This window comes from Sarcophilus harrisii, chromosome 2, assembly GCF_902635505.1.
Source record: "Sarcophilus harrisii chromosome 2, mSarHar1.11, whole genome shotgun sequence".
Classification (NCBI taxonomy): Eukaryota; Metazoa; Chordata; class Mammalia; order Dasyuromorphia; family Dasyuridae; genus Sarcophilus; species Sarcophilus harrisii.
This window is the reverse complement of record NC_045427.1, coordinates 248,807,513-248,832,975: the sequence shown is the minus strand read 5'-3', so window position 1 is coordinate 248,832,975 and position 25,463 is coordinate 248,807,513. Positions and strand designations below refer to the sequence as shown.

The window sequence follows — 25,463 nt, the reverse complement described above, 5'->3', positions numbered from 1 at the left end:
TTTTTTTTTTTTTTTTTTTCCTTAATAGGGGGAAACATCCTAATATTAGCACCCCCATCCCTACCCTGGCCATCCCCAGCCCCTTCAGAGCTCTCTTTCCCAGGCTGGAGTCACTGGCCAGGAGAAGGCAGTAGGCTGGTCATTGGTGAGATTTGGGGGCCACCAGCCTGGGAGGCCGGGGGCTGGAGCGAGAGCCAGTCCGGGACCCACTAGCACGGGAGCCTGAACTGACACGGGGCCCAGATCCAGATTTAGAGCCAGCTCGAGGGCTAGCGGCAGCACGGGGGCTAGGGTCCGCCAGAGCAGAGTCATCAAACATTGGGTTCTTCACTTCCATCTCTCCAGTCTGGGAAGGAGGGGAAAAGAGGGGAGTCAGGATCCAGACCTCTCAAAGGGGAAAAAAAAACATTCTCCAGCCCACAAGTTGAGAAGGAGCCAAGTTAGAATCTATTCTTAGAAAACTCCCATTTCATTGATGAGGGGAGATGAGGTTTACAGGGGGGGTTCAGAACTCATAGGATAAAAAAAACCAACAAGGATCCTTAATCTCTAGGAGTACCCCAAAAGTACCATATGAGAAGGGGATCCCACAGGAAGCAAAGGCTTCAGGGGTTGAGATAAAACTTCTTGGCACCCCGCTGGGGGAGGAAATGGTTGTGTGGAGGAGCTCAAGCCAGGAGCAGCAAAGGAGGGGGGGTGGGGTAGACAAGTGATAAATAGCCTTTTAATGGGCCTGTAAAGACCACTTCCATAAGAAAAGACCCTTCACCCTCCCTCAGGGCTAGGGATTGGGGGAAGGGAAGGACAAACCTGTAGATCCCTCAAGGAGGCTCTGCCCCTTCAATTCTCTTCTTTTCCCTCCCTCCCCTCCCCAGCCAGTGCTTTGTGCCCCTCCCTCCCATCCAACCCCAACTTCCAAGAAAAGCTTCCCTACCAAGGCATTCATAGGGGCCAAGCCAGGGCACTCATAGACAGTGAAGTCTCCATCCTCATTCTCTTCTTCAGAAGACCCAGAGTCCATGATTTTAGGCTGCTCTTTATGCCTGAGGATAGAAGGCAAGAATTGGGAGAGCCATAGATTAAGACACCCAAGGGGTTGAATTGTAGGGGGGGGTGGTAGGGGGGCACCTCATAATTTCATGAATGTTCGACCTCAACTCATTGAAACCTGAACTTATCTTCTCTCCAAGGTCACCACCCTTCTAGCCTCAGTGTCTCATTTTTAATTCCTCATGCCCCAGAGAGGAACCCAAGACTTTTCCTTGGCGATTCTAAAATTAATAGTCTGAGGACTAGGTGAGGAAGAAAGGAATATGGGAGGGAATTGTCTGGGTTACTTCTTTCTTCCCTTGACATATAACATGATAAACCTCTGTTGACTTACTGATTAGGACTAGGAGACTAATCAGATATGATCTGGAAGGGATGAACCAGATTTCTTGGGGTTCTTGTTCATATTGGGGAATCAGGCTTCACTCCTGTCCTTGAGGAGCTCTGGGGCCTGGGATTCCCTCTCAGAAGCCTGGTGATGTGCCAGTGTCTGGTCTCCCCACCCCCGCTGTGTTTGGGCTATACCATTCATACCCATGTGCTTATGGTAAATCCACTACTCACTTCTCTAGAGATAACATCTGCTGCTTCTGGTGCTGGTAGTGATACATCTGGGCACTCTGGGCGAGCTTCTTGTCCCCAGGCTGTGGGCAGAGGGCCATCAGAACAAAGGAGCCCAGAGCATTCCATCCCCATCCCACCTCATCCCCCAGGAAACTCCCTGAAAAGGGGAATCTGGATTTGAAATCTGATGGCCATTTAACTAGGTGTGTGATCTGAAAGCTTTCTGGACCTCAGTTACCTTATCTGTCAAATGAGCAAGGGTTGTGCTAATTGATCTCTAAGGTCTCCTTGAAACTCTAAATCCATAAGGCATGCCAGTTTCTTCACAACCTGGGGCCTAGAAAGATTTCAGGGAGTTTGTGTGTGACATCTTTATTTTAATTAACCTGTAACTGAAACTTTAATTAGGAATTAAAAAACAAGAAGAAGTCCATAATTATCTCCAGACTGTCCAAGGAGTCCATGACACAAAAGTTTTGAGTCCTTGGCCTAAGAGGCAACGGAGTTCAAGGTCAATGTGGCCTAGGGAGGCAATGGCCAAAAACCAGGCTGGAAGGCTTAGGCCCTCGACGTCCAAGCTGGAACTCAGTTGCCCACAGGTCCTTCCCATTCCCAGAGCTCTCCCTCCCACATACCATGCTTCTGCCGAAGGCCGGGGAGCCGGTTATTTTCTGGGACTTGGATGAGTAGTCTGTTTTCTGAGCCAAGTGGATTTCCTTCTGTAACCTGAAAGGCAGATAGTCTCCCTGATCCTAGGCCCAGCCTTGCCCACCCCTCCGACTGTCTCAGTCTGAAGCCTGGTTGGGACAAGGCCAGCCAGATTCAGACCCCACCCCCACCCCCCCAAGCACCCCTGCCTGTGCACCTGTGGGTAGACACACAGGGAGCCTCATTTCCCTGGCAGAGTTTTGCCCACTGGAGATGGGGGTCTCCCAGGGCCTCACCTGCACCAGCAGACAATAGCCACAATAAGCGCCGAGAGCCCAGCCACCGCGCAGACCACGATCATCACTGTGGACAAGGACAGGGCCCATCATAGATAGGACCACCAGAGAGCTCACAGGCCAGGGCTGGAGCAGAGATTTGAACCTTTCTCTCCCGAGGTCACACTTCCCAGTATTCCACCCTGCTTCCCAACAGAGGGACTGGATCTTCCCTTCTCCCCCCCTTCCCCCCTACTCCCCCCCACCCCGTGCCTCCCACCACCCTTAGGAGCTCACCACTACCTACTGAGAACAAGGACGTCAGTGGACGGGTGTGGGGGGTCCACAGGTGACATCTCCACAGGCCTCGAAGATGAATGGGAGGCTCTGATGGTGGGAACTTGTGCACCCTGAGGGGATGGGGTATCGGGCTCCTGTCTTGGGGATACCAGGGTGGCTGCTAAAGAGGAAGAGGAGAGGGTCTGGCCAGGAGGGCAAAGGGGCCTTGGGCTAGTAAAGGGAAAGGGGAGAGGGCCTCATGGCAATCAGCGGGACTGCAGCGGGGTGTGAGGTGTCATTGGAGGGATGTCTGGGGGAGCTCACCAGGCCAGCGGAAGCGCTGGGGGACAGTGTCCTGGCGCTGGGGGACAGTGTCCTGATGGGCCAGCATGTTAGCCAGTAAGTCGATTTCTTCTTCCAGGTTGGGCCAGGGCTGCATTTTACCTGAGGGGGTTGAGGGGCAGTCAGAGGCTGCCAGAGGCCCCTGGACATTAGGTTGGGGGAGGGGGGCTGCTTCTGGTAGAGGGGAGAGGGGGTTGCTCAGCATTTTCCCAACCTTCCTTCGACAGAACATCCCAAAAACTTGGATTTAGGGAGTTTACAGTATATTTACATAGTAATAACAATAGTTAACATTTATATAGAGCTTTAAAGTCTTGATCTTATTCAATCAACGGCAGCTGCGGCAAAAATGTGCCTTAAGCCAAAGCTTAGTCAGTACTCAGACTTGGGTGATTTGTGTGTTTATATGGAGAGACACTGAGTCCACAATGATGCCCTTTGGGAGGGGGGGTGTCAGAGGGCAGGCAAATACCAGGAATGGTTTGGTGGTTTGAAAATAGAAGGGAGCTAAAAAAGTAAGGGGTCAGCCAGTTCAGCTCCTCCAGTGACACCATCTGTAACAGGTTTAAAGGCCACCACAAAACCCCACCTGTCATTCCCCAACTCCGAGAACTGGAGGGAGAAAGAGAGGGGGAAAGGGATCTGGTTAACTGCAGATAAAGTTGGGAAGGAAGACTTTATAAGGGAATGATAAAGAGTTTGGGAAAATTAGACAGCAATAGGAAGAAAGAATAATCCCTCCCCCAATTCCTTTACTAAATATATTTATCCGTATCCATCAATGATCACTGAGGATTTCCAGAAAGGAAGGGGAAAAGGTCACACCCATCCTTCCATTTCCTTTTTCTCCTCTACTCATTTATCCGTCCCCTTTTTGAGGACAGGAAACTGAAACAAGCTAAGTCCCCAGAGTACAAAAGAGGTTCAGGGACCCAGACACAGGAATTTCAACTCACCAAATAATTTTCTATTGAGCCAACACCACCCCCTGCTGTTCACTCAGTTCTCAAGAGTACTTGTTACTAAAAGCTCTGCTGGAAATCTTCTAGGATGGGACTCACCCCTCCCAGGAAAAGAAAGGAGACATAAGACTTGAAACTGGGAAGTGACCCCCCCCCCCACCCTTATGTTGCTTCTCCCCAATATGGTTTCCTGCCTTGCTCCCTGTTTGGTACTACTTCCCAATTACCAAACAGTGATTTCATTAATAAAACTAACTAAACACAGCTCCTGCCATCTCAGGACTTGAGGATGCACTAGAGACTTGGGGTATGGACATACATGAGGATCTGGGTTTCCATCCTGTAGGCCACCAGGTTTACTGCTAAAGGGAAAAGGGGTATATCAGGAGGTGATACAGGGAAAGAGAGATGGTGGAAGCCCGCAGGGGAATGGACAGAGCTGGATCTTGAATGCTCAGCAGAGCCTGAGTCAGGAAGATGAGTTCCAACCTAGCCTTAGACCTTTCTAGCTGTGTGACTCTGGATAAGTCACTTAATCTCAGTTTATTTAACTATAAAAGAGAAGTAACAATAGCACCTACTTCCCCAAGTTGTGGTGAGAACAGAAGGAGATAATATTTGTAAAGCACTTAACCCCATACCTGTCACAGAGCTAGCACACTCCTCTCCCTACTGGGACCTAGAGACTCGGCCAACAAGAATGTTTGCACTTAGAAAACATTTTTAAAGCTTGAGAAATACAGTCATTGTTCCTTTTTACAGAGGTGGAAACTGAGGCTGAGAGCGAAATGACTTACCCAATAGCTATATGGAAAAATCAAACTATGCTTTTAATAACTCCATTCCCATTGTGGAATTATTACTATTAGTGCTATTATTCATTTCCATATTGTTTTAAAATCTATAAAATGCTTTTCTCTACGAGTTCTATGAGGTAGATTGTAGTAGAAGAATCCTTTCTGCCAACCATATCCTTCCCAGAACACTGAGAATTGGGACTTGAAAGCCCATACTTAGAAGAATCTTAAAGAGATCACTTTAATACAACCCCATTTTATGTAGAGACACAAGTACAGGCAGAGGACTATCCCAACAGGTCAAACCACTTGCCTGGGCACTATTCAAGTCTATTGGAGCCAGGTTGAGGCTCTAATGAGTTTTTGGTTGGTTGGTTGGTTTTATGAAGGCAACTGGAACCTGGAGCCCTTTTTTTTATCATGGAAGAGAATAGCCCATCAATAGTGATGATCAGTTCTCCTATTCAATCTCTTGCTCAATGCCCACATGCCACATCCAAGGAACAAAGAACTGTGTTTCTTTAGGGGTCTGACCTTAACTTAGAGCAGGGGAATTAATCCCTTCATCTATATTTTCTGAGTTTTCTCCAGACTCTTATAATTCCCCAAACCTCTAGGGGAGGGAAGTACCAGGGGAGGTTGGATTTTCCCCCCTATGCTCTAGAAGTCAGCTCTGGGGTTGCCATGGTGATCACCAGAGCAATAACATCTCAGAGAACAGCTCCTAGGAAAAACCCACTAATTGGAGGTGAGGAGTAGAGAGTAATTGTGTGACTGAGGCAGAAGCTTAGAGATTAAGCTTCAGATCATAAATTATTGACCTTTTCTCTACTGCTCCAGGCCCTCTTCTCTTTATTATCTATAAAGTAGTTGTTCTGCAATCTGATTTGGCCACCAAACACACTTGAGCTTTATAAATATACTGACAGAACCCAGAAACACTAATTACTACAGATCTACAATGTCCCCAAGATAAAATCAAAATAGGTTGGGGGGATGGGGGAGGCTGGTAATTTTTAAAAACAAAAATAGAAGAAACTGAACTTATTTTTATTTTGAAAAATAGCCACTGTATTTTTGCATATAATCTTATGTATAATTTTATAAGGAAAATTACAACCAAATAGTTAACATTTTCTCATGGAATCCCCATCACACAGAACACTGCTTGGGAAGCACCACCACCAAGAGAAGAAACTACCAGTTACCCAAGCCTCCTGACATTCTTCCTTATCCCACACATGGAAACTGAGGTACAGAGGGGAAACAAAACAAAGCAAAACAAAACCAAAAAACCTGGGAAATACAATTCATGCCCTCCAGCTCTGACACAGGGATGAGCTCAGAGAACATTACTATGGAGACAGTCAAAAGTTTCCACTATCAAATCCTCCCCCCCCCCCCCCAACTTTCCCCACACCCAGTACCACCTGTCACTGCCCCAAGCGGCAAAAGATCAAGGGTATGGGCTCTCAAAGCAGAGGCTGTGCACTAAGGCGTCCCCAGGCTGGTTGGAGAGAAGCAAGAGCTCCCTTCGCCTACCCCCATCTCTTCCCCAGACCTAGCTTTCAGTCACTTCTAGATCCCAAAGACCATCCGGGCACAGACATGTACACACAGAAACATTTCTTTCACCTTGGGACACTTGGCCCTCCCTGATTAGAGAGCTGCCATCTCTTCCTGCTCCTTCCTAATGAAGGGAAGGTTGGAAAAACAACTGTATGTCATCTTTCCCCTCAAATAGCTTCTGGATATCTCAGAAATAACGGCACTGGGAAGAGGGGAGAAGGCAGGCAGATAGCAGGGGTAAAAAGACAGGAACAAAAACTCTTCACTCCCTGACTTGGAAGAACTGGGGAAGGAGGGAGTGGTGGAAGACTGAGGACAGCCAGCCAGCTCAGGAGCTGAGGCAAAACAAACAGATAGAAGGTGCACCCACATACCCACGCCCCTGTGCCCCCCACCTCTACCCACTGGCCCCGATTATTTCTCTCTCCTTCTCCAACTTCCTCATGGGGGTGTTGATGAAAAACAGAAGACACACGGACTGTTTCAGACCCCAACACACTTAAGCAAGAACTGGGTCCAGGGACCCCACAGTGGAACAGGATGGGAAAGGGGACATAAGCAGCGGGCCCATTCTCCTGGCCCCCAAAGCAGCCACCCAGTCCTCACCCAACATCCTCAGTGCCTGCTCCAGGGACGTGGAAACTGTCGGGGGGAGAATCAACCCAGAACAACATGTTCCCCAGAGAGGTTCATTGTACGTGTGTGAGTTGTTTGTATTGAACTGTGCATGTGTGTATGGAGTTGAGAGTGAGGAAAGGAACAATTCATGGCAACTCAACCGTTCCGGCTGTCCAGATCCCACAACCTGGGTTTAGAACCCTAGAATCCAGCCAAGCACACACCCTACTTCCCCCCCAACTCAGATCCCACATACCTCTAGGTAGCTGTTTTCTAGGAACACATCGGCCAAGGTCATCCTCCACAAAGGGCCTGAGGCAAGGCCCACAGGCACCAGAGCCTGGTGGGCACAAGGCCCTCCTTCTCAGAGTGCAGTCCAAGCTTCGGGGGCAGGCAGCATCTGGGGAGGGAACAGAGTCAGAACTGGTGAGATAGCCAGAACATCTCCCAGACAGCTGTGGGGTCCCAGCTTCAGGTCCTAGTAGGATAATAATTAGGCAGGCTAGAAAAGGGATATTCCCTTCCCTTCCTTCCCCTGCTCTAACTCAGAAGTATCAAAGGCTTGCCATAGACATAGACTGGTTAGTCCCTGGCCCAGTTCCAGAGAACAAGCGGAAATGTAAAAAGAAGCTGGCAGGTAGGGGAAGTCTTTTCCTAAACCTCCCCTCTCCATCAAACACCAGTTATTTACTGATCAAAATATCACTGAGAAAGGCCTGAGGGATTCATGCCATAGGCCTCTTTCCTCAAAAGGCCAGAGGAAAATTCCACCCGGATACCTAATCAATGATATGGCCTTAAGTTTCCTCAGAGGAAGCAAAGAATAGGTGTTCTGTCTTGAAGTCAAAGGTGTGAACCCCAAAGTTCTTTGGCTAATGAGCTAGGAACCCAGGAGGCCTGAGACTTACTCTAGACTCAGAGGCCACTTTCATATCTACTTCCTATCCAGGCTCCTGTCTTGAACAAAGGAGCTGGCTCAAAATTATATCCGGTTATTGTTCAAAAGACCCAGCCCTTCCTTCCCATAAAGGGAGCTGGTGGTGTATATGATGGTAGTGGTGGCTGGGAGTGGGGAAAGAGTCACAGAGGGGCTAAGAGGAGGACCAGGTCACTTGTAATCAAGGGTTCACTCAGGGTAGATACCCCAAAACCAAAACTAAATGCTGCAGTGCCATCTGGTGGCAGGCCAAAATTTACTTACAAAGCAGGGAATAGGTTGCTGGAGGAGTAAGGGAGTCTGGACAATTAGCCATACTGCTAGGCAAGGTCAAAAAACCTTAAAATCCATTTTGACCAACTATCAACTACTGGAAGCAAGGATTTCTGAATTTCTCCTTCCTAAAGCCTGTTCTAAGCAGAATTACTAATGAACAAATAGACGATGAAGAATGAGGAAGACAAATAAATAGTCTGCTCCCAATAAGATCACATTTATATAAACAGAACTGGCTTCCCCACCTTTAACATACATCACAGTCCGAGCTCTGGCTGACTGTTAAGACTTTGAGGTTTGGCCAGAAAATGCCCATCAGTTTGGCTGTCTATTTCTTTTTCTGGACAAGAATCCCCGAGGTGAACCATCACAGATATCCTCCATGTCCTTGTCTCCTCTAGTTTCAATTTTAGCCAGATGGAAAATGCAGGGCATAGTGTTCCCTGTGCCTCCTAGGCTGGTAAATATTCATAAACCAAAGCTTCAGGTTAATTCAAATATTACCAAGAAACTAGGACTAGGACCCAGGAGATAAGGAACTCCCATCTCTTTGGGGGGATTTTTTTTCTATACTCATACAGAAGCTGCCTTCCAGAACTTAGCCTATCCTAGTTAGGAATCAAGGGACTTAGGTATTAAACCCTGGATATACATTCATTCACCCAAGGTTTCTACTCACATTTCCCTTTGGGTTTGAGTTTCCTCATCTGTCAAATGGGAAGAATCCCATAGGGCTGCTATTAGGAGAAAATGAGTCACTCCCACCTCCTCCTTACTCAAACACCTTCGATGACTCCTCACCATCTGCTAAAATAAAGTCCAAACTCCTCAGGCCTTCGGAAGTCTAGGCCCTCCTCTTCAGAAGTCAGTTTAATCTCTCCCCATGCCATGCTCATTCTCTTTATTGAGAACATTCCTCCCACTTAGAATGCCCATGCAGCCTTCCTACTTTGACACCTATTCAAATAGCACCGGTCCCTCAAGGCTCAACATAATTTTAACCTCTTCCAAGGGGGGCTTTCCTCACCACTCCACAACACTCTCTCTTCCTCCTCTGACCCCCTGCTATTATCTAAAAAGCACTCCATGTTCTGTATTGCTCTCTGTTCCATTAGTTTCAAAAGTGAGACACAAATGGGAGCAGGAAGAAGTCTTTCTGATCTAATAAGCCTGTAATTTTATAGAATAAAGCCTAAGAGAACTGAAGTGATTTTTCTAAAGTCATTCATCTGATTAGGGCCAGAGCCAGGACTTCTGATATTCAAGCCAGGGCTCTTTTGACTGTACCAAGTACCTTGGGCTCCTCCCCCTCTTCCCCTGGGGACCGCCAATACACAAACAGGGAAGACATCCGCCAGGAGTAACACAAAACAAACAGAGGATCCCTGGCTCCTGTGCTAATGAAGCCCGGAGACCAGGCCTCCCAAACTCTCTCAGGCAGAGGGCCCTCCCCCTTAGAGAGGCCCAGTCTGGACCAACAGATGCTGCTGAGGTCAGCAAGGAAAACCCAAATCACTAAAGAAAAGCATTAACACCACAGTGATTATCAACCAGGATTAAAGACACAAGGCACATATGGCCTAGGTGAAAGATGACTGATCTATCTGGGCTCTGAAGAGAATAAAGACGTGGGAGATAGTGAGTGTGAAGATGGATAAAGTGCACCAGAGGAACTAGAAGCTGAGAGAAAATTTTATCTCTTCCCCCCAAACAGCTGATAGGAGAGAAATCGACTGAATTCTGTATTTCTTTTCCCAGTCACTGGGGACAGTGAAATTTGCCTCCTCTTCTCAGAAGGATCCAAAGCTAGCATAGGGGAGCACCCATAGGTGCCATAATCCAGAAAGTAGGAATAGGGAAAGGACAGAATTATAGAATCTCAGAATTGGAAGGGACCTCAAAAGTCCACTTAGTCCAATCCATATATACCTGAACAAGAACACCTCCCGTGATATACCAAGAATGGACCTTTTGCCTTAGAACTAAGATCTATTGGTCTTACTCATGGCTTGTGAGGCAAGATGTTTTATTAAAATTTTTCATAAATTGAGCCTAATTTTCCTTATTGTAACTTCTACTCATTGTAAAAGTCAAATAAATAGATCAAGTAGAATAGAACAAAGATAATCCAGAGCTTCCACTTTTTTTTTTTTTTAAAACAAAAATAGCTTTCCAAAGCTTCATTTCTTGTTTCTCTGAGATTTTCTGCTGTTTCTTTTCCTTTTCATAATCCTACTTATCAAGACTGTGGTGGGACTGAAGGCAGTGGGGGTCTCCCACAGCCTAGCATTTTTTGTACTTCTTATTACTTGAATCTCATCTGTCAGACCCCAAAGGCTATAAAACCTCCTAGAACTTCACTCCCATATTCAGACCCAGTGACATCCAACTTGCTAATAGTTAGAGAGGTTTCCTTATATTGCCACCTTCCCTCACATGCCCAGTCCAGATCCTATAGTTGGTTCACTCTTTGTCAGTGAAATTAGATGTAATCTACCATTGCCATTTCGTTTCTATTGTAATAGCTCTCTGACTGGTCTCCTTTGTATCAAATCTTTCCCCCATTTTAGTCTACATGCTAATCAGCAATAATTTTCCTATAAAGTACAGATCTGACCATATCATCCACTCCACTATTTCAATTCAACAAATTCCAAGGTTTCCCTATTACCTCCCAGGATCAAATGTAAACTCTTTTATTTGGCTCGTATTCCTTACTCTCTTCTAACTCTTACTGGATCCAGTACTGGACCTTGAGGCAGGAAGACTCATCTTCCTAAATTCAAATCTGGTTGCAGGTACTTATTAGTGTGACTTTGTGCAAGTCACTTTACCCTGTTTCCTCAAGCATAAAATGTGTGGGGAAAGAAAACAGCAAACTACTCTAGTATCTTTGCCACAAAACAAAACAAAAAAGGACCCCAAAAAGGGGCGAGTAAGAGCCATACACAACTTCATGTAGAGCCTGTGATTCACCAACACTGGCTTTCTTGCTGTTCCTCAAACGAGACATCCCATCTCTACACTTTCACTGGCTTTCCTCCATGCCTGGAATGTTTATGTTTATCGCCTAGTTTTCCTTCAAATCCTTGCAAAAATCCCAAATTTCTGCAAAGCCCCTTTCCCAGTCCCTCCTAATGTTAGTGTCTTCCCTCTGAGATCTACTGCAAGTGTTCCTGTTTATTACACTATTTGTACATGGTTGTTTGCATGTTATCTCCCCATTTGCCTTTATTTATTACTCTGCAAATGGCAGGCACTCAAATCTTTTGTTGATTTGACTCCTGAGGAAAGCTCCTACATAGTACCTCCTCTTTGGCCCTGACCCCCTGTATCAGTCAACTCAGAGTATATACCCCCAACAAGACAGTCTAAGAAAAGATTCATCAATTTGTTACTTTAAGCTTTGAAATGTACTTTTACATATTGTCTCATTTGTTTTAATCCAGGCTGAAATAGACTCCACCCTAAAGTATTGATGTTGTGTCAAGTCAGCAAACTGCCTAGGGCTGGGTACTTCTGGGTCAGTGAGTTCCAGTGTCCCCAGGTGGCTATTTCCCACAGGTACAAGTTCCCCTCCTCTTCCTTCCTCTCCCCTCCAGGGCCAGCATAGTCCAGGCTGGTTAAAAATTAAGCCACAGACCAGTAGGTTCAGTTCGAATCATCACCTGATCACCTGACATCTGGGTTGTTTGTCTCAGAGTTAAGGGACAGAAGAAGACAAAAAGCTAGCACGTTACTGGCTGGATTACCTGTTCTCTAATTATTCATACTATTCTCTCCTTCCATTTTCAGGGACAATGAACAATTAACTGTAACCACAAGATCAGGAGAAGGAAAAATAAAGACCTAGAAGATCTATGCTCTGGATAATTTAGTAATCAAAGGACAAAAACAAAGGAAGTGAAAGAGTCCCCAAATCACCCCTCATGGAGAAATTAAAGATGAGACCTCAGGGGTCAGCTTTATGGAAGGTAAAAATTTTAACATATGAATCACTACCTGTTACCTCTCTATCCAGTTAGCCCTAGGATAATCTGCATTAAGACAAGGAAAACACTGGATTTAGGATGAGAAAACTTAAATTCTGACTCTAATATAACCTGCTACATGTATGTTCTCAGGAATGTTGTGGAAATAGGATTAAATGATCTACAGATCTTTTTAGCTATAAGTTCTATGATCGATGTTCCTACAAGGACTCCCTATAACTAGGATCTGAGCTCAATGCAGCCTTTTCTAGCTGATGACACTCTACTCCCTAAAGACTAGGCAGGATGAAAGGAAGCAATAACAGCAGCTAATGTTTATATCAGTGTATAATTCACAAGGTAGTTACTTGACAATCCTATAAAGTAGGTGTCATCCTAATTGGCAAATGAGGAAACTGAGGTTTGAGGGAACCTGAGTAACCTGCCTGTGTACTTTCACAACTAATGTTTGATGCAAGATTTGAATCCAATTTTTACACTAAAATATCTGCTCTTTTCAAAATACCCACCACATTCTCCATATAACCTATAGCACCTCTCTATGGGTGCAGTTTTGGCTCCTGAAGCTTATTCAGACCTACAATATGTTAGTTCCTTCCTAGCCTAAGAGTCAGATCCAACAATAAACAGTAATTTCCTTTTATTTCCCCAGGGCCATAAAGCCCATCAAACCTTTCTAAATTTTAATCTCTGGATCAAGTCAATTCAATTGCCTGGTGATAGGGAGCTAGAATTGATTCATCTAACAAGCATTTATTGACTACCAAACTATTAATAAGTTCGTTAAGCCCCACTTGTGCTAGGCCCTAGGAGAAACAAAAAAATGAAACACTTTCAGCCTCTAGAAGTTTACATACATTAAAAAGACAAGAGGACAGAGCACAAAAAGAATAAGTTTGAGGAGAAAGGGAGAGGTTTATCAGTCTTGATGGAAACTAGATTTAATAGATTGAAAGATGAGGAGGGAGTTCATTTTAGGCTTGAGGGATAGCCAATTTAAGGGCCCAAAGAAAGGAAGTGGATTGCCACATACCAGCAGCATTATATGACAAGACTCAATGCCTGGAACTAACACTCTCTTGGCTTACTTCCACCTTCTAGCTTCCCTGGTTTCCTTCAAGTCCCAGCTAAAATCCCAGCTTCTCCAAGAAGTCTTCAGTTTCCCCTTGATGCTAGTGCCTTTTCTCAGAGATTATGTCCAATTTATTTTATATACATCTTATTTGTACGGTTTTTTGGCAGGTCTTCTCACCATTAGATCGGAAGCTCCTTGAGGGTAAAACTAGTGTTTTCCTTTCTTTGTATCTCCTGTACTTAACACTGTGCCTAGAAAAGTGTATATACTTACTGATTTAAACTTATTTCTAAAGGTTTTTTTTAAAGGTCCTCTTCTAACTCTGATGCTTAAAACAAAGACAGATTTAGAGACTTAGGAAACTTGAACCACTCTTAAATCTAACCCATCTCATCTTTCTAAGGCAGTAAAAGGAACAGTGTACTTGGGGTCAGAAGAAATGGATTAAAATCTCATTTCCAACTCTTACAAGTTGTGTCATTATGGACAAGTTTTTTGACTTTCCACAACTTTGGTTTTCTCATCTGCAACATGGGGACAACATCATTTGTGTGAGTAAGATAGTTTTAACTTATAGGATTATTCTAAGGCAAATCATTTGCAAACCTGAAAAGTGTTACAGAAATGATAGTTATTTGTTGTTGGTACTATTATTATAAGACTTATAATCTGGTACCAATTGCGAATTCAGGAGGCCCTCAGGGATTTCTTCCACAAAGGCTTTGGGATCATTGGCTGACTGCCAAACATTGTTGATGGGATGGGAGGAACTCAATGGAAAGGTGAGGCAAGCAGAAGGAAGGTAAGGAAGATCTAAATGGTCAGTCTACACTGCTCTAGAGTTTGGGATGCCAGGAACATCTCAGAGTCAGAGTACCAATGATAGAACTGGAGAGCTAAGAAGCAAAAGCAATCTGGGTGGGGGGGATGGACACATGCCATTTCCTCCCTCTCTAATGCTCCCCACCAAGAGGAAATACCAGGTTAGACACTGAGAAATATGCTTATTTCAATGGGGTACCAACCAGATGGGGAATTCTCCATCTAAATGCTCAAGTCAGCACAGTTCTAGAAATAGGAATGAAAGAGGTAGAAGCCTCTGAAAACCTCGATTTGGTCACTGTCCTCATTTTTCTATATTCTAGAGAAAAAAGGATAGGTCTTACTAAATATACTCCTTATCTAGGCCCTGATGGAACATCCTCATTTCCATAGAGAGAATGACCTGTCTGCTTTCTAGACCTTATATTCCTTTTCCTGAGGTATCAAGAGCCTTCAAGATCCCAGCACTTTCCCTTTCACTCCAACAGGTAAATGCTCCCGTTGGCAGTCAGGTACCATAATTTCATAATCACTCATGTCCATTCCACATCTCTGGTATCAGCTAGACAGAATCAATTTTCTCACAAGAAGCAATTCGTAGTAATCAGAAAAGAAATAGGATTTGAAAGATTTGGTTTTTATCTACTTGAAAATATCACATTACTCCTATGACTTTGCACAAATCATTTTTCTGGGTTTATTACATCATCTCTAAAATTATGGTCCCTTCCACTCTAAGCTCTTTGTTCTGAAGATAGTCATGTCAATAGAATCTTGCTTCCACAAATGCTTTTTCTTTTCCTAACTTCCTTCTTTAGACTAGAAGATTCTTCTGTCTACTAATCCTGAGCTATATCAATGATGACAAAACAACTCCAATTAATCTTTGGGACAGAAATGTAAAGCTACAAGTCCTAGGTTGTTCTTGAGAAGCCACCAGGACAGTAGGGTTTTCTACTTGCTCCATACCCTCCTTTTGCTAATATGTATCTAATACTTTAAGGTTTAATAAAGCTCTTTACAGATATTATTTTCACCTAATCCTTGAAAAACAGGCATCATTACCTCTTTTATATTGAAGGGGAAATGGGATGAGCCCAGGGCCACCAGTGTTTTCCAGAGTGCAAACCTAAAGCTCTATCTATTCCATCACCTACTGGTATATGAGGGCCAAGTTTCTTCAAGTAATCCATACTATATAATAGAACTATTATTATAATTGTATTTGTAGTTAAAAAGTATTAGGCTGGAATTCTGACTGAAATTTTGTTATTTTATACAAGCCCCAAAAGCTTTTTTCCTTAGTCTGTAAGTGTTGAAGCAGATGATCTCTAAAGGTTTTTCCAATTATAAATTCCAAGAGATGTGGGATAAACAAAAAGGGTTCTCATGGCCCTGATAGAAGCGAAGAAGACAATGTGAAGAAGGGTCTTATAGCATTAGCTGATGACTAATAGGGACAAAGTTTCTCATGTCCCCAACAAAGTGAAGACTGGAATATGTATCTATTCCAAATTACATGATTCTTGGTAGTGAAAAACTCAATAAATCTAAGATGAGGAGAGAAGATCCAAGAATGAGGGATAATTTATGCAAAAATAGCTGGACTCACAAAATAGGTGAATGAATTTATTCTCAGGAACATTAATTCACTTATTCACTCACTGAATACCTAGTCTGTACATTCCACATTGGGAATACAAAGTGCAGGGGGGAGCAGTAGGATGAAATGGAAGGAACACTGAACTTGATGTGACTATGAGCACTTCATTTCTTAGCCTCGGTTTCTCTACTTGTTAAATATGGCTAAAAATTACTTGTAGAAGATTGTTGTAGCAAAAGTGATTTTTATATCAAGTAAAGATTTAAGTTTTCTAGCTTTATTATGTATTAGCTCTTTTCACATGTGCTATATAAGACCCACTCCAGTGCTTTCTCGTTGACCCTTAACCATAACACTGCATTTACTATTTCTGTATCTTTGTATAGGTTGTTCCCTATTTTTGGAATGTCCTTTCTCTTAATCTGTCTCTTCCTCTTATATGAGCATCTATCTTCCTGGCTGCTGTCCCACCCATCAAAATTATATTTTTTTGTTGTTGTTCTTTTTTGGCTATATTATGTTTGGAGTCAGAAAGACCCAAGTTCAAATCTGACACTTACTTACCAAATTGTGTAACCTCAGGTCACTTAACCCTGTTTGTCTCAGTTTCCTCATGTAAAATGATCTGCAGAAAGAAATGGCAAACTACTCCAATATCTTTTCCAAGAAAATCCCAAATGGGATCACAAAGAACAGAAAATGTCTGAAACAAATGAACAAAATATTTATACAAGTCGTCTCCTCCCCATCCCCAGATCCTTGAGGGGGAAAAAACCCACTTCATTTTTGTCTTTGTATCTCAGTTAAACTACTAGCATAATGCTTAGCAAATAATAGATATTTTGTAAATATCTAATCTTATCTGATAGTACAATTTGCACATGAATAACTATAATACATGTTTTATGTGTTCCGCACCACAGATACACTGAGATACAGTTGCGATACACCTATACCTGGGTTCCTCTTCCTGGGGATAGTTCCCTAAAGAGTCATTTAGTTATCTAGAGCTAGAGCTTTTGGAAATAGCTTGCTGTCATGATTAACAACAGTTAATGGAGATTAGAAAGTACTGGTACCATCCAATGCATAATTTTCCCCAATCCTAGAGTTAGTCGATCTTTTTTTTCCTTCTGAAGTAAATAACTTTTATGGTCGCTGCCCGGAGAAGCTCTCCAACCACAGAATACTGCCTCTGAAGTTGAAGCAAAGATCACAGTATGATGAGACGCAGAACACTGAAGAATGTGTTTTACAATGGGTACAGAGAAAACAAACAAACGTTAGTGGAAGGATGGAGTTAGAAAGTGTAACTGGAGAATGGAGGAAGTTGGTAGGTGACGGTGGGTATTCAAAGAAGGAGGTTCGAGTAAGTGTTTTCAGAAAATGGAGGCTGAGAATGTAAGATTTGGGAGCAATCTCTGAAAAGCTATCCAGTGAACGTAGGATGTCGGTCTATCGATATTGGTGTAGGTGGTGTGTGACGGAGAAGTCGGTGGCTGGTAGTTGCCTTATCTATCAGGAGGAGGGAGATTATTGATCAGGTAGGTATCTATGGAGAGAGAAGGTATTGGCAGAAAACAAGAGGTGGGAAAAGGAAGAACCTATCAAGAATCATGAAGCTGGGGAATGTTCCAAAGGGGAGGAGGTCAGTATTGCAGGGGTGGAGGGGCGTGGTACTGCGGGGACTAAGAGGCGGGTATTGCAGGCTGTGGGGTGCCATATTATGAGAGGTACTGCAGGGATGTAGGGGGCGGTATTACAAGGAGGGGGTGGAGTACCGCAGGATAGAGGGATGGAGGATGGAGGACAGAGGTATTCCGGACTGAGGGGTGTGGTACTGCAGGGGCTCGGGGGAGCGGTTTTGCAGGGTGGGAAGGAGGGTTTCCCGGTATTATCAGGTGGAATAAACTCCCTATCTCCCCCCTGCTCCGCCCCCACACCGCCATAGTTCTCCTCCCTTCTCCTCCTTTTAGTGGACGGGGATCTCCACTCTATTACCAGGTAAAAGGGCAGCCACTTTTGGAGGAACGTTCCCGGTATTGAGGAGGGCATATTCCCTTCAGCAGTTTTACTGCGAGTCTCCACTCTTCTCCAAGAGAAGCATGCCCGTGATTAGAGACAGAGTATCCTGGCATTGGTAGATTCAAAAAATGTGATTTTAGGCCAGGATGAAGGGCTACAATGGGCCATCGGACAGCCTCATCACCTTAGCAGAGATGGAAAGTCAAACTATTAATGGGGAGGCGGATCTTGCAGCCAAAAGATGTGGGATTAACAAAAAGGGTTCTCATGGCGCCGACGGAGGGATAAATATCCACGCGAAGGACGGTCTCGCGGCAATAAGCACAAGGAGTACCCACATGAATGGGGAGGAAATAAAGGGACGAGGGGCATGAATGGTTCAGAAGATCTCACTCATGACCCCGAACCACGCAGCCACCACCGCCACTGCCGCCGCCGCCGCGGCGGCGAATACGTGCTACCGTCGTATTAGCGGAAAAAGGGTCCCATGGGGTTAGCAGATGGAGGGAGGACACGTTTTTAACAGAGAAGAACATTTTATGGCGTTAGCAAATGAAAGCACCCATTTTAGGGGCAAGGAGGGATTTGGCGGGGGGCTCATGGCTTTAACAGAAAGGAGGACGTGTGGGGTCTTATGGCGTTAGAAGGAAGGGGAGGGGTCTAATGGCGTGGGAAGGAGGGTCTCATGGCGTTCTCTGCCTTAGAAGGAGGTGGGACACTTTATTGGAGCATGGAGTGAGAGGAAACTGAGGGGTCCTCGTGGTATAGGAATGGGGGTCTTTCTGAGACCTTTGAGATCTTAGTGAATGGAAGGACTCTCCAAATGGGCAGATCTTGCTTTTTTATATGGAAGGGGGTGGCGGTGTCTCGTGGCGGAAGGATGGGAGGGTTCTAAATATTAGCGGGACTAAAAGGTCTCCAAGGAAGGGGGGGGGGCGGCCCTCGTAGCGTATGTAGATAGGGCGACCCGTGATATTAATGGATCCTATAGCATTATACGGAAAGATCAGGGGTCTTATGGTGTTAGTAGAAAGGTCTAGTTTTATCTAGGAGGGTTCCACCGCATTATTCGCAAGAAGATATATCTCATGGCGCTGCTTAGCTGAAGAGGGTCTCTGTGTTAGAAAAAAAAAAGGGGGGGGTCCTTTTGGCGTTAGAAGATGTTAAGACCCACTTTAACACGTTAGGGGAGGGAAGTCTCATGGTACTAGCAGATGGAAAGACCCATTTTAGTGGGGAGGGGCTCCCACAGCGTTATTAGCAGGAAGGCGGTCTAGCAGACTGAGGGAAGCGGTATACCCAGGGAATAAGAATCTCATAGTTTTAGCAGATGGAAACGTGTTTGTGTTAGGGGGGAGTTATGGCGTTTTTGGTGGGAAGGAAGGTCTCAGACTTGAGCATATGGAAAGGACCTGCTTTAGCTTAGCGGGAAGGAGGGTCTCAAAATGGTAACCTATTAGGGGGGAGGGGTATTATCAGGAGATTCAGGGTCTCTCCCCGCCAGACCTCCCAGACCAGATGGCGGGCAAATTACAGCAACGTGCGAGAGGTCTCGCGCTATCGGGCCGCGGCACGACCCCGATGTTACCAAGGAGTAGGAAGGGACAGCGTGGTCCGGAGAGTTTGGGAGCACTACAAAATGGAGGGGGGCTTGTGGCGTTAGCGGGATGGGGGGTTTGGCGGCGTTAGAAAATGGGGCAAAACGAGGTGAAATCTTGCGGATTCCCGGGTTTTGCGCTGTGTTACCACAGCGGAGCTGGGATTACCCGATTGCTGGGGAGTAAGGTGGGGGGCTGTATAGAAAAGGCAGTGCGTCCAAAGTTGAGGGGAGCCCAGAGAACAGCAGTGAGGGGGCTGAGGAGCAGGGCTTCTCACCTGGCTGGATGGCAGTTGCACTGAGGATAATTCCGAAGAGCAGAAACCAAAGGGTCCGGTACGCCATTCTTCACCACCTGCGGGGCAGCATCGCACCAGGATGGCCGAGAAGCGCCGCGACCATCCGCACCGCGTGGGAACGGGAACGGAGACGCAAAAACGCAGCAGGCGCGGCAGCTGCCGGAGTCGGAGGGTGCTGGGCCCCGAACTGCGCGAGCCGGGCTGCTGACCGCAGGAGCAGCTGGAGGGGGCGGCGCCCTGGGCCCTGGGCCCGCCCCTGGGCCCGCCCCACGCCGCGCTTGCGGCCCCGCCCACGCCGCGCCTCCTTCCTTTTCCCACCTCGGCTTCCAGCGTAGTCCCCGGGGGAGAGCGACGCGAGGCCCCTGCGCGCGCCGAACAGGAAGCCTGCTCCCGCGCCCCCGGCGCCCCAGCATCCACCGCTCTGGCCCGGAGACCTCCGTCCCTGCCAGAGCCCGCGCCTCAGAGGAGACGGGATCCCGAGAGCGAGGTCAGCGCCGTGGCGGAGTCGCTTCTGCTCGGCGCTCGCCGCGCGCCTCGTGTCCTCCCGGAGCGCCCCAACCGGGAGCGCCCCAACCGGGAGCGCCCCAACCGCCGCACGCATCCCCATCCGCGCCGCCTTGCGCAAAGGCGGCCGAGGCTGCTCTCCCGGCGGCCACCAGGGGGCGCCTGTGACCCTATCCCACATCCTTGGCTGGCTGCTAGCTCCGATCCCTGTGGCGAGGGCAGGGGCTTTCCGAGACAAAGAGCTTGCCCTCTACCGGGGGCGTGCCGCGGAACGGAGAATCCCTCCCCGGGGTCCCCGAAGCCCGCGTCGCGCCCGTGCCGTTTGGGGGCGCCTCGTACTGGGGGCGCTGGCCGCGCGCCCGCGGACTCGTCCCTTAGCCTGCGCCAAGGGCTGTGGGGAGGGTCGAGTGAGGTCGTGTGTGTGTGAGGTGACTTTTAAACCGCGAAGAGCTATGGCGCGGTGATGGCTGTGTTTAGAGGAGAGAGGGAATTAGCCGTGAGGGCATCAGGAAAGGCCTCCCAACGCGAGGCAGTGAAAGAGCTAAACTTTGATGACGCGATGAGAAGGTCCCAAATTAAAAGGACATTTGAAGAAATACAGTATCTGCATCTAGAGAAAAACGGACAGATGAAGTCCATGTAGGACAATTTTACAGCTCTGTGTATATGTATTTATGCCTGATAGCTGCCATCTCTAGGGAGGGGCTAGAAAAGAAAAAAAAGGGAAAAATAGATTTGCACGATAACTTATTGTATATTTGGAAGGAATAACAATTCGTGCACAGATTTGCAGTTTCATGCGCAATCATCTTTTTACTGTACTGTTATGAAGATGCTTGTTTTATTCCATAAATTAACTTTATGAAAAGGACTTCAGTAGTCCTCTAGTCTCACCTCCTTCCTCTTCTCCCCCTTACACAAATGAAGTAACTAAGGTCTAGAGACGTTAAATGGCTTGCCTAAAATCACATGCACAGTTAAGTGGGAGAGTGAGGATTTGAATACAGGGCCCCCAATTTTACATTGATCATTCCACTCTGCAACTGTGAAACTATGCGTTTCCCTGGCCAGGTACATTTACAAGGATAGACGGGACTGGGCCTGGACCAATGATTTCACTGGTATATGAATGGCCTCCTTACAGAGACCCTTCCCTTTACCCAAGCAGGCCAGTACCTCCTTTGTTCTTGAAGAGGTCCATGACGTCTGATGTCATGACATGTAAGTGAGCTGGATTTAAATGAGAGGGCCGTGCAAGGTCACCTGCCTTACTTTCCCCACCAGACCTATCTGCGTCCCACGGGCAGATATAGATCAGGGTGCCCTGGATGAAATCCATGTCCTGAGACTGTGGCTCTTTTTAAGCCAAAATCTTCCACAGGTCTGTTTACCTGAGGTGGAGCCCAATCAGTGATTAAGACAACGTAGCAACGGAGGCAAAGAATCTTCTCTTTCACCTAGTCCAAACAAACAAATAAATAAATCTGGGAGGGGAAGACCTTCAGGGTTTCTGTTCAAAGCAAAAATGATTGCTATTTACATTCAATCTGAGTCAATCAGGAACCAAAAAGTTGCCTGGAGCTCTGAGAGGTCAAGTACCCGGGAACTCTCAGTCACAATGAGAGACGTTCCCAATAACAGAAGGCCACTAGAATAAAAAGACTATTATACAAAATACTTTTGGTGTCTCCCCTAATAATATAGCTCTAGGTACCAGTTCTAAAGTCCTCTAGCTTCCTATCTTGGAACACTACTAGCCAAGCTACAAAGCCTCGAGGACCCCCTCACAAGCTATTCCCTATTACCATTCTTGAAATCTTTGTTAGCATACCCTCAAATCCCCTTTTAATAATATTCTCAGTGCTCTTGTTATAATATTCCCTATGCATGCCCATAAAGCCTCAAGTCTGCTCTCATAATCTCAGTGTCCTTGTTACAACCCACTGTGTTCCCTTCTTATTTTTGTTTTCCCATTATCATAACTCAGAATCGCCCTGCTATAATTCTCAGTAGGAGATATTGTATGGCCAAACAGGAGGGGTTTTTGAGAAAGGGTGGTCTTATTATCCTTTCAGCTCAAAGAAGGGTGTATTTCCAGTCCTTCACACTGCAGAAATCCTTGGCTCACAAAACACACTGCGGGTCTGCTCTTGGCCAGTTTTCTTGATCTGAGAATCATGGCTATTGGTGGGGGCTCACTCTCGGAGAATCTGCCCCTTCCTCACTGTGCCCACTGCCTCTCATCTCTGAAGGTCAGCCTGGCCAGACAGAAATAGCATCTGAGCTCATTTCCCAGAAATGGGGGGGTGGAAGGGAGAAGAGGAGTGTCTAAGATGAATCATTCCAATTGAGGTGGGGAGCAGGACCTAGCACCTGGTCTGCTCAACTAAGGTTACATGCTATAACCAGTATGATTGTGAACTCCCAGGAAACTATGCTAGTTAAAGAAGCCTTTAAGGTGGACATTCTTAACTCTTGTGTCTTGGTCCAGTTGCATATGCCCTTGTGTTGCAAGGTTAATAATTTAATAGCAAACATCTAGTACATCCATACCCAGGAGTAGCAGAAGTCTTTATTTTTCAAAATTTAAGAAAATAAGATAAGGTTTGGGGCAGAGGTTTTAGAAAAAAAAACAAACTTATTTATTCATAGTCTTTTACTTTAATCTGGAGCTTCCACCTACTTTTCTCAATCACCCAACCCTCAGGGCAGTATTCTAGACCAGAATTACAATACCTGTTTCTTGGCCTAGGAAACTGGGGGTTGGTCTCACAGCCTTGGCCAAAAATGCACAGAAATCACCCCAAGGGCAAGACAGGCTGAAGGTGCTCCGGATCTCGAACTTGGCCTAAACTGCATTGCAGGGGACACAGAGAGGTTTTAGGCTGGGTGTAATCCTGGATGGAGGAGGTGGACAGAGGGCTGCCTGCCCACTGCGCTTGCAGGCACGGGTGTGTCCATCTCCTTGTGGACTCAAAGGGGGAGAATATAGGAAATAGACAATTCATATAGTAACACTGAAGACTGGCAAAAATCCATGTTTTTCTTTTAAATTCAACCCTCCCAAACATTAATCATTGTAAGTATCTTCCTGAAGGTAATCTTGTCAAAGAATGTCCTTATTTAAAGATAAAGGTGGCCTCCCCCAGGAGCTGATCTGAAGCTGAGCATCCTATACATCAGATGCAATCTCTATGGGTGTGCTGGCTCGTCTCTCCCCTCCCTTCTGCATATCAATCCTGAGTCACCAGTGACAACAGCTTCTCCAGCCTTCCTCTCTCCCTCCACCTCCAAGCACCAGCCAAACATCTGCCTGGGTGGAGATTAGAGTACAGAGACTCGGGCCAATGTGCACTGCGGCTTCCTGCAGCCTGGGACTCTCCCTCTCCACAGAGGGAAAATGAGAGAGATGGGATGGAGCAGCAGCGTGTGCAGAGTGGAGAAAGAGCCTATCCAGGAAGGGAAGCTCTGAACGGAGTTAATAAAATGCTGTGCAGGTGACACATACACAGGCACATACCCCCCTAGTGCCCACACTCACAAATGCCTATCCTTTCCCTAAAGTTTAATGTGTTTCTTGTTTGGGAAAGGTAATATGGATTCTTAATTAAGGAATGATGGATTTGAATCCCTCTGCCTTTCTACTTTTTTCCACAACCTCCACTCCTAGCTCAAAATAATTCACTTCCTTGAGGTGGATTTCTCCAAGAAGGGCTCCATAAGGAACACTCTCCACATATCCCCCTACCCCTTTTATCAAGATAACCATTCATTCTTCATGTTTCTGGGACTGTAAGCTATAGAATGTGCGTGTAGGCCAGGGATCAGCCAGGGACTCGCCCCAAAGAGAAATGAGCCTCAGCACTGGCTAGTTATCCAGGATACATTTTATTACAAACTTTTTCTTCTTTTTTAAAAACAAATAATGAATGCCAATGGCTCTTCCAGGACAGACCCAGAGAGATATAAATGGCATCTCTTCTCCCTCCCCCCAAAGTTATATAAGTACCACAGTGAGAACCATATGCCTGCTGGGCACCTCTGGAGTTTGAAATTAGGAGCCTCTTCTCCAGGATTTATTTTTCCCTTTCACTGAGCCCAATCTCTACTCCCCAACCCCAAGGCTCTCCATTAGTCAAGCCTTATCTGCTTTTCTATGATCCAGGACTGCTGCTCTCCATGGAGAGATTAGACTTCATCCCCATCCCGTAGGAAAGGGTTACCTGAGTAGCTCAGTCGATATTGTCATCCCTGAATGCCAGAGGCCACAGTAAGGAAAGAGTCTGGTTCAAGACAAAGAGGGAGGAGAGGGACAAATGAGAGAATCAGGTGGAAAGTTGGGTTTGCTAAAGGTTAGGATGTGCCACACCATGACACACATATCAGATATGAGCTTCTAATTAATTACCTGGTTCTGTCTTCCCCAAAATTTCACTAGAAGTTGCCCCAAGCCCATAAGAGGCCATACTGATACCAGCTCAGATAGATGTGTGGACTAAGGTTTGGGGGTGCCTTCTGGGTTACAGAGATCTCTAGCTCTAGAGGCCTTAGGCTAGTTTTGGTGAGAATTATTGTTATCACCTCTGTCAGTATCTACTTTTCATACAGTACTTCTCAATAATGAGAAGAGATTTCCCCAAGCTGAGGAGGGGAAAACCCAAGTTACCTAAATTATTCCTCTGCTCTAGTCTCTTCCTTCCCTACAGTCCATCCATACAACACAACCCCCCATCCCCAAATGCCAGGAAGAGGCAGTGAATTGTCTTATCTGATAAAAATTACGCTGGAAGGGCAGACAATCCTGCTGTTTTTAGAACACTAGGAAGGGATAGCAGTGCTGGGGACCATAAAAAGGACAGGACCTGACCCATCCCAGCCAGGCAACTAATTTAGATGGCACTTTGTGTCTTGGAAGATCGAGCAAAGCAAAAAATCATGACCAAGGAAATCAGTATGATCATGATGAAAATCAGAAGTAAGACTGCCCAAGTAGCATGGTCTGTGCCCTTATGGAAATGCATCTGGCCGGCTGGAATCATGTTGGTCAGGTTCAGCATATAACCTAGTGCCCAGCCAATAGATGTGTCTCCAGCCTAAAAAGAAAGGATGAAGAATCCACAATCAGACTCTGGGTCAAGGAGTTTTCTGAAACACTCTCACAGCCCTCATCTTGTCCCTTAATAGAGTAAGCAAATAGCCATCGCAATTCTAATTTCTTTTTCTGCCCAA

At 45.9% G+C, this 25,463-nt stretch overlaps 2 protein-coding genes across 5 annotated transcripts in view; both read right to left on the bottom strand.

The window, feature by feature from the left end:
* Positions 1 to 19,933, bottom strand: NPDC1 (neural proliferation, differentiation and control 1). 4 transcript variants are annotated; one of them, XM_031951956.1, is made up of 9 exons: positions 19,710 to 19,933; positions 7,361 to 7,504; positions 3,141 to 3,260; positions 2,845 to 2,994; positions 2,559 to 2,625; positions 2,250 to 2,340; positions 1,615 to 1,694; positions 935 to 1,043; positions 1 to 346 (listed from the first exon to the last, which is right to left on the bottom strand). In XM_031951956.1, exons 1-9 carry the CDS (start codon positions 19,774 to 19,776, stop codon positions 140 to 142), a joined length of 1,035 nt encoding a protein of 344 aa, XP_031807816.1. In that variant the 5' UTR covers positions 19,777 to 19,933; the 3' UTR covers positions 1 to 139. The 4 variants fall into 4 exon arrangements, with proteins under 4 accessions (XP_031807816.1, XP_012409514.1, XP_031807817.1 ...); XM_012554060.3 differs by having other exon boundaries at positions 2,845 to 2,997; positions 19,710 to 19,930; XM_031951957.1 differs by lacking the exon at positions 3,141 to 3,260 and having other exon boundaries at positions 2,845 to 2,997.
* A 2,160-nt stretch (positions 19,934 to 22,093) lies between these two features.
* ENTPD2 (ectonucleoside triphosphate diphosphohydrolase 2) overlaps positions 22,094 to 25,463 on the bottom strand; it is a 29,542-nt gene continuing 26,172 nt past the window's right edge. The window contains exon 9 of the mRNA XM_003757527.4: positions 22,094 to 25,327. Within this exon, the coding sequence (XP_003757575.1) occupies positions 25,124 to 25,327 (204 nt within the window). The 3' untranslated portion in view covers positions 22,094 to 25,123. The remainder of the gene's footprint in view (positions 25,328 to 25,463) is intronic.

Excerpts from the sequence above, each read along its gene's own strand:
- NPDC1 (XM_012554060.3), bottom strand. The coding sequence starts at position 19,776 with ATGGCGTACCGGACCCTTTGGTTTCTGCTCTTCGGAATTATCCTCAGT. Across the intron at positions 2,998-3,140 it reads CCAGCGCTTCCGCTGGCCTG|CAGCCACCCTGGTATCCCCA; the intron begins GTGAGCTCCCCC and ends CTTCCTCTTTAG. Across the intron at positions 1,044-1,614 it reads CAGATGTTATCTCTAGAGAA|GCATAAAGAGCAGCCTAAAA; the intron begins GTGAGTAGTGGA and ends TTCTATCCTCAG.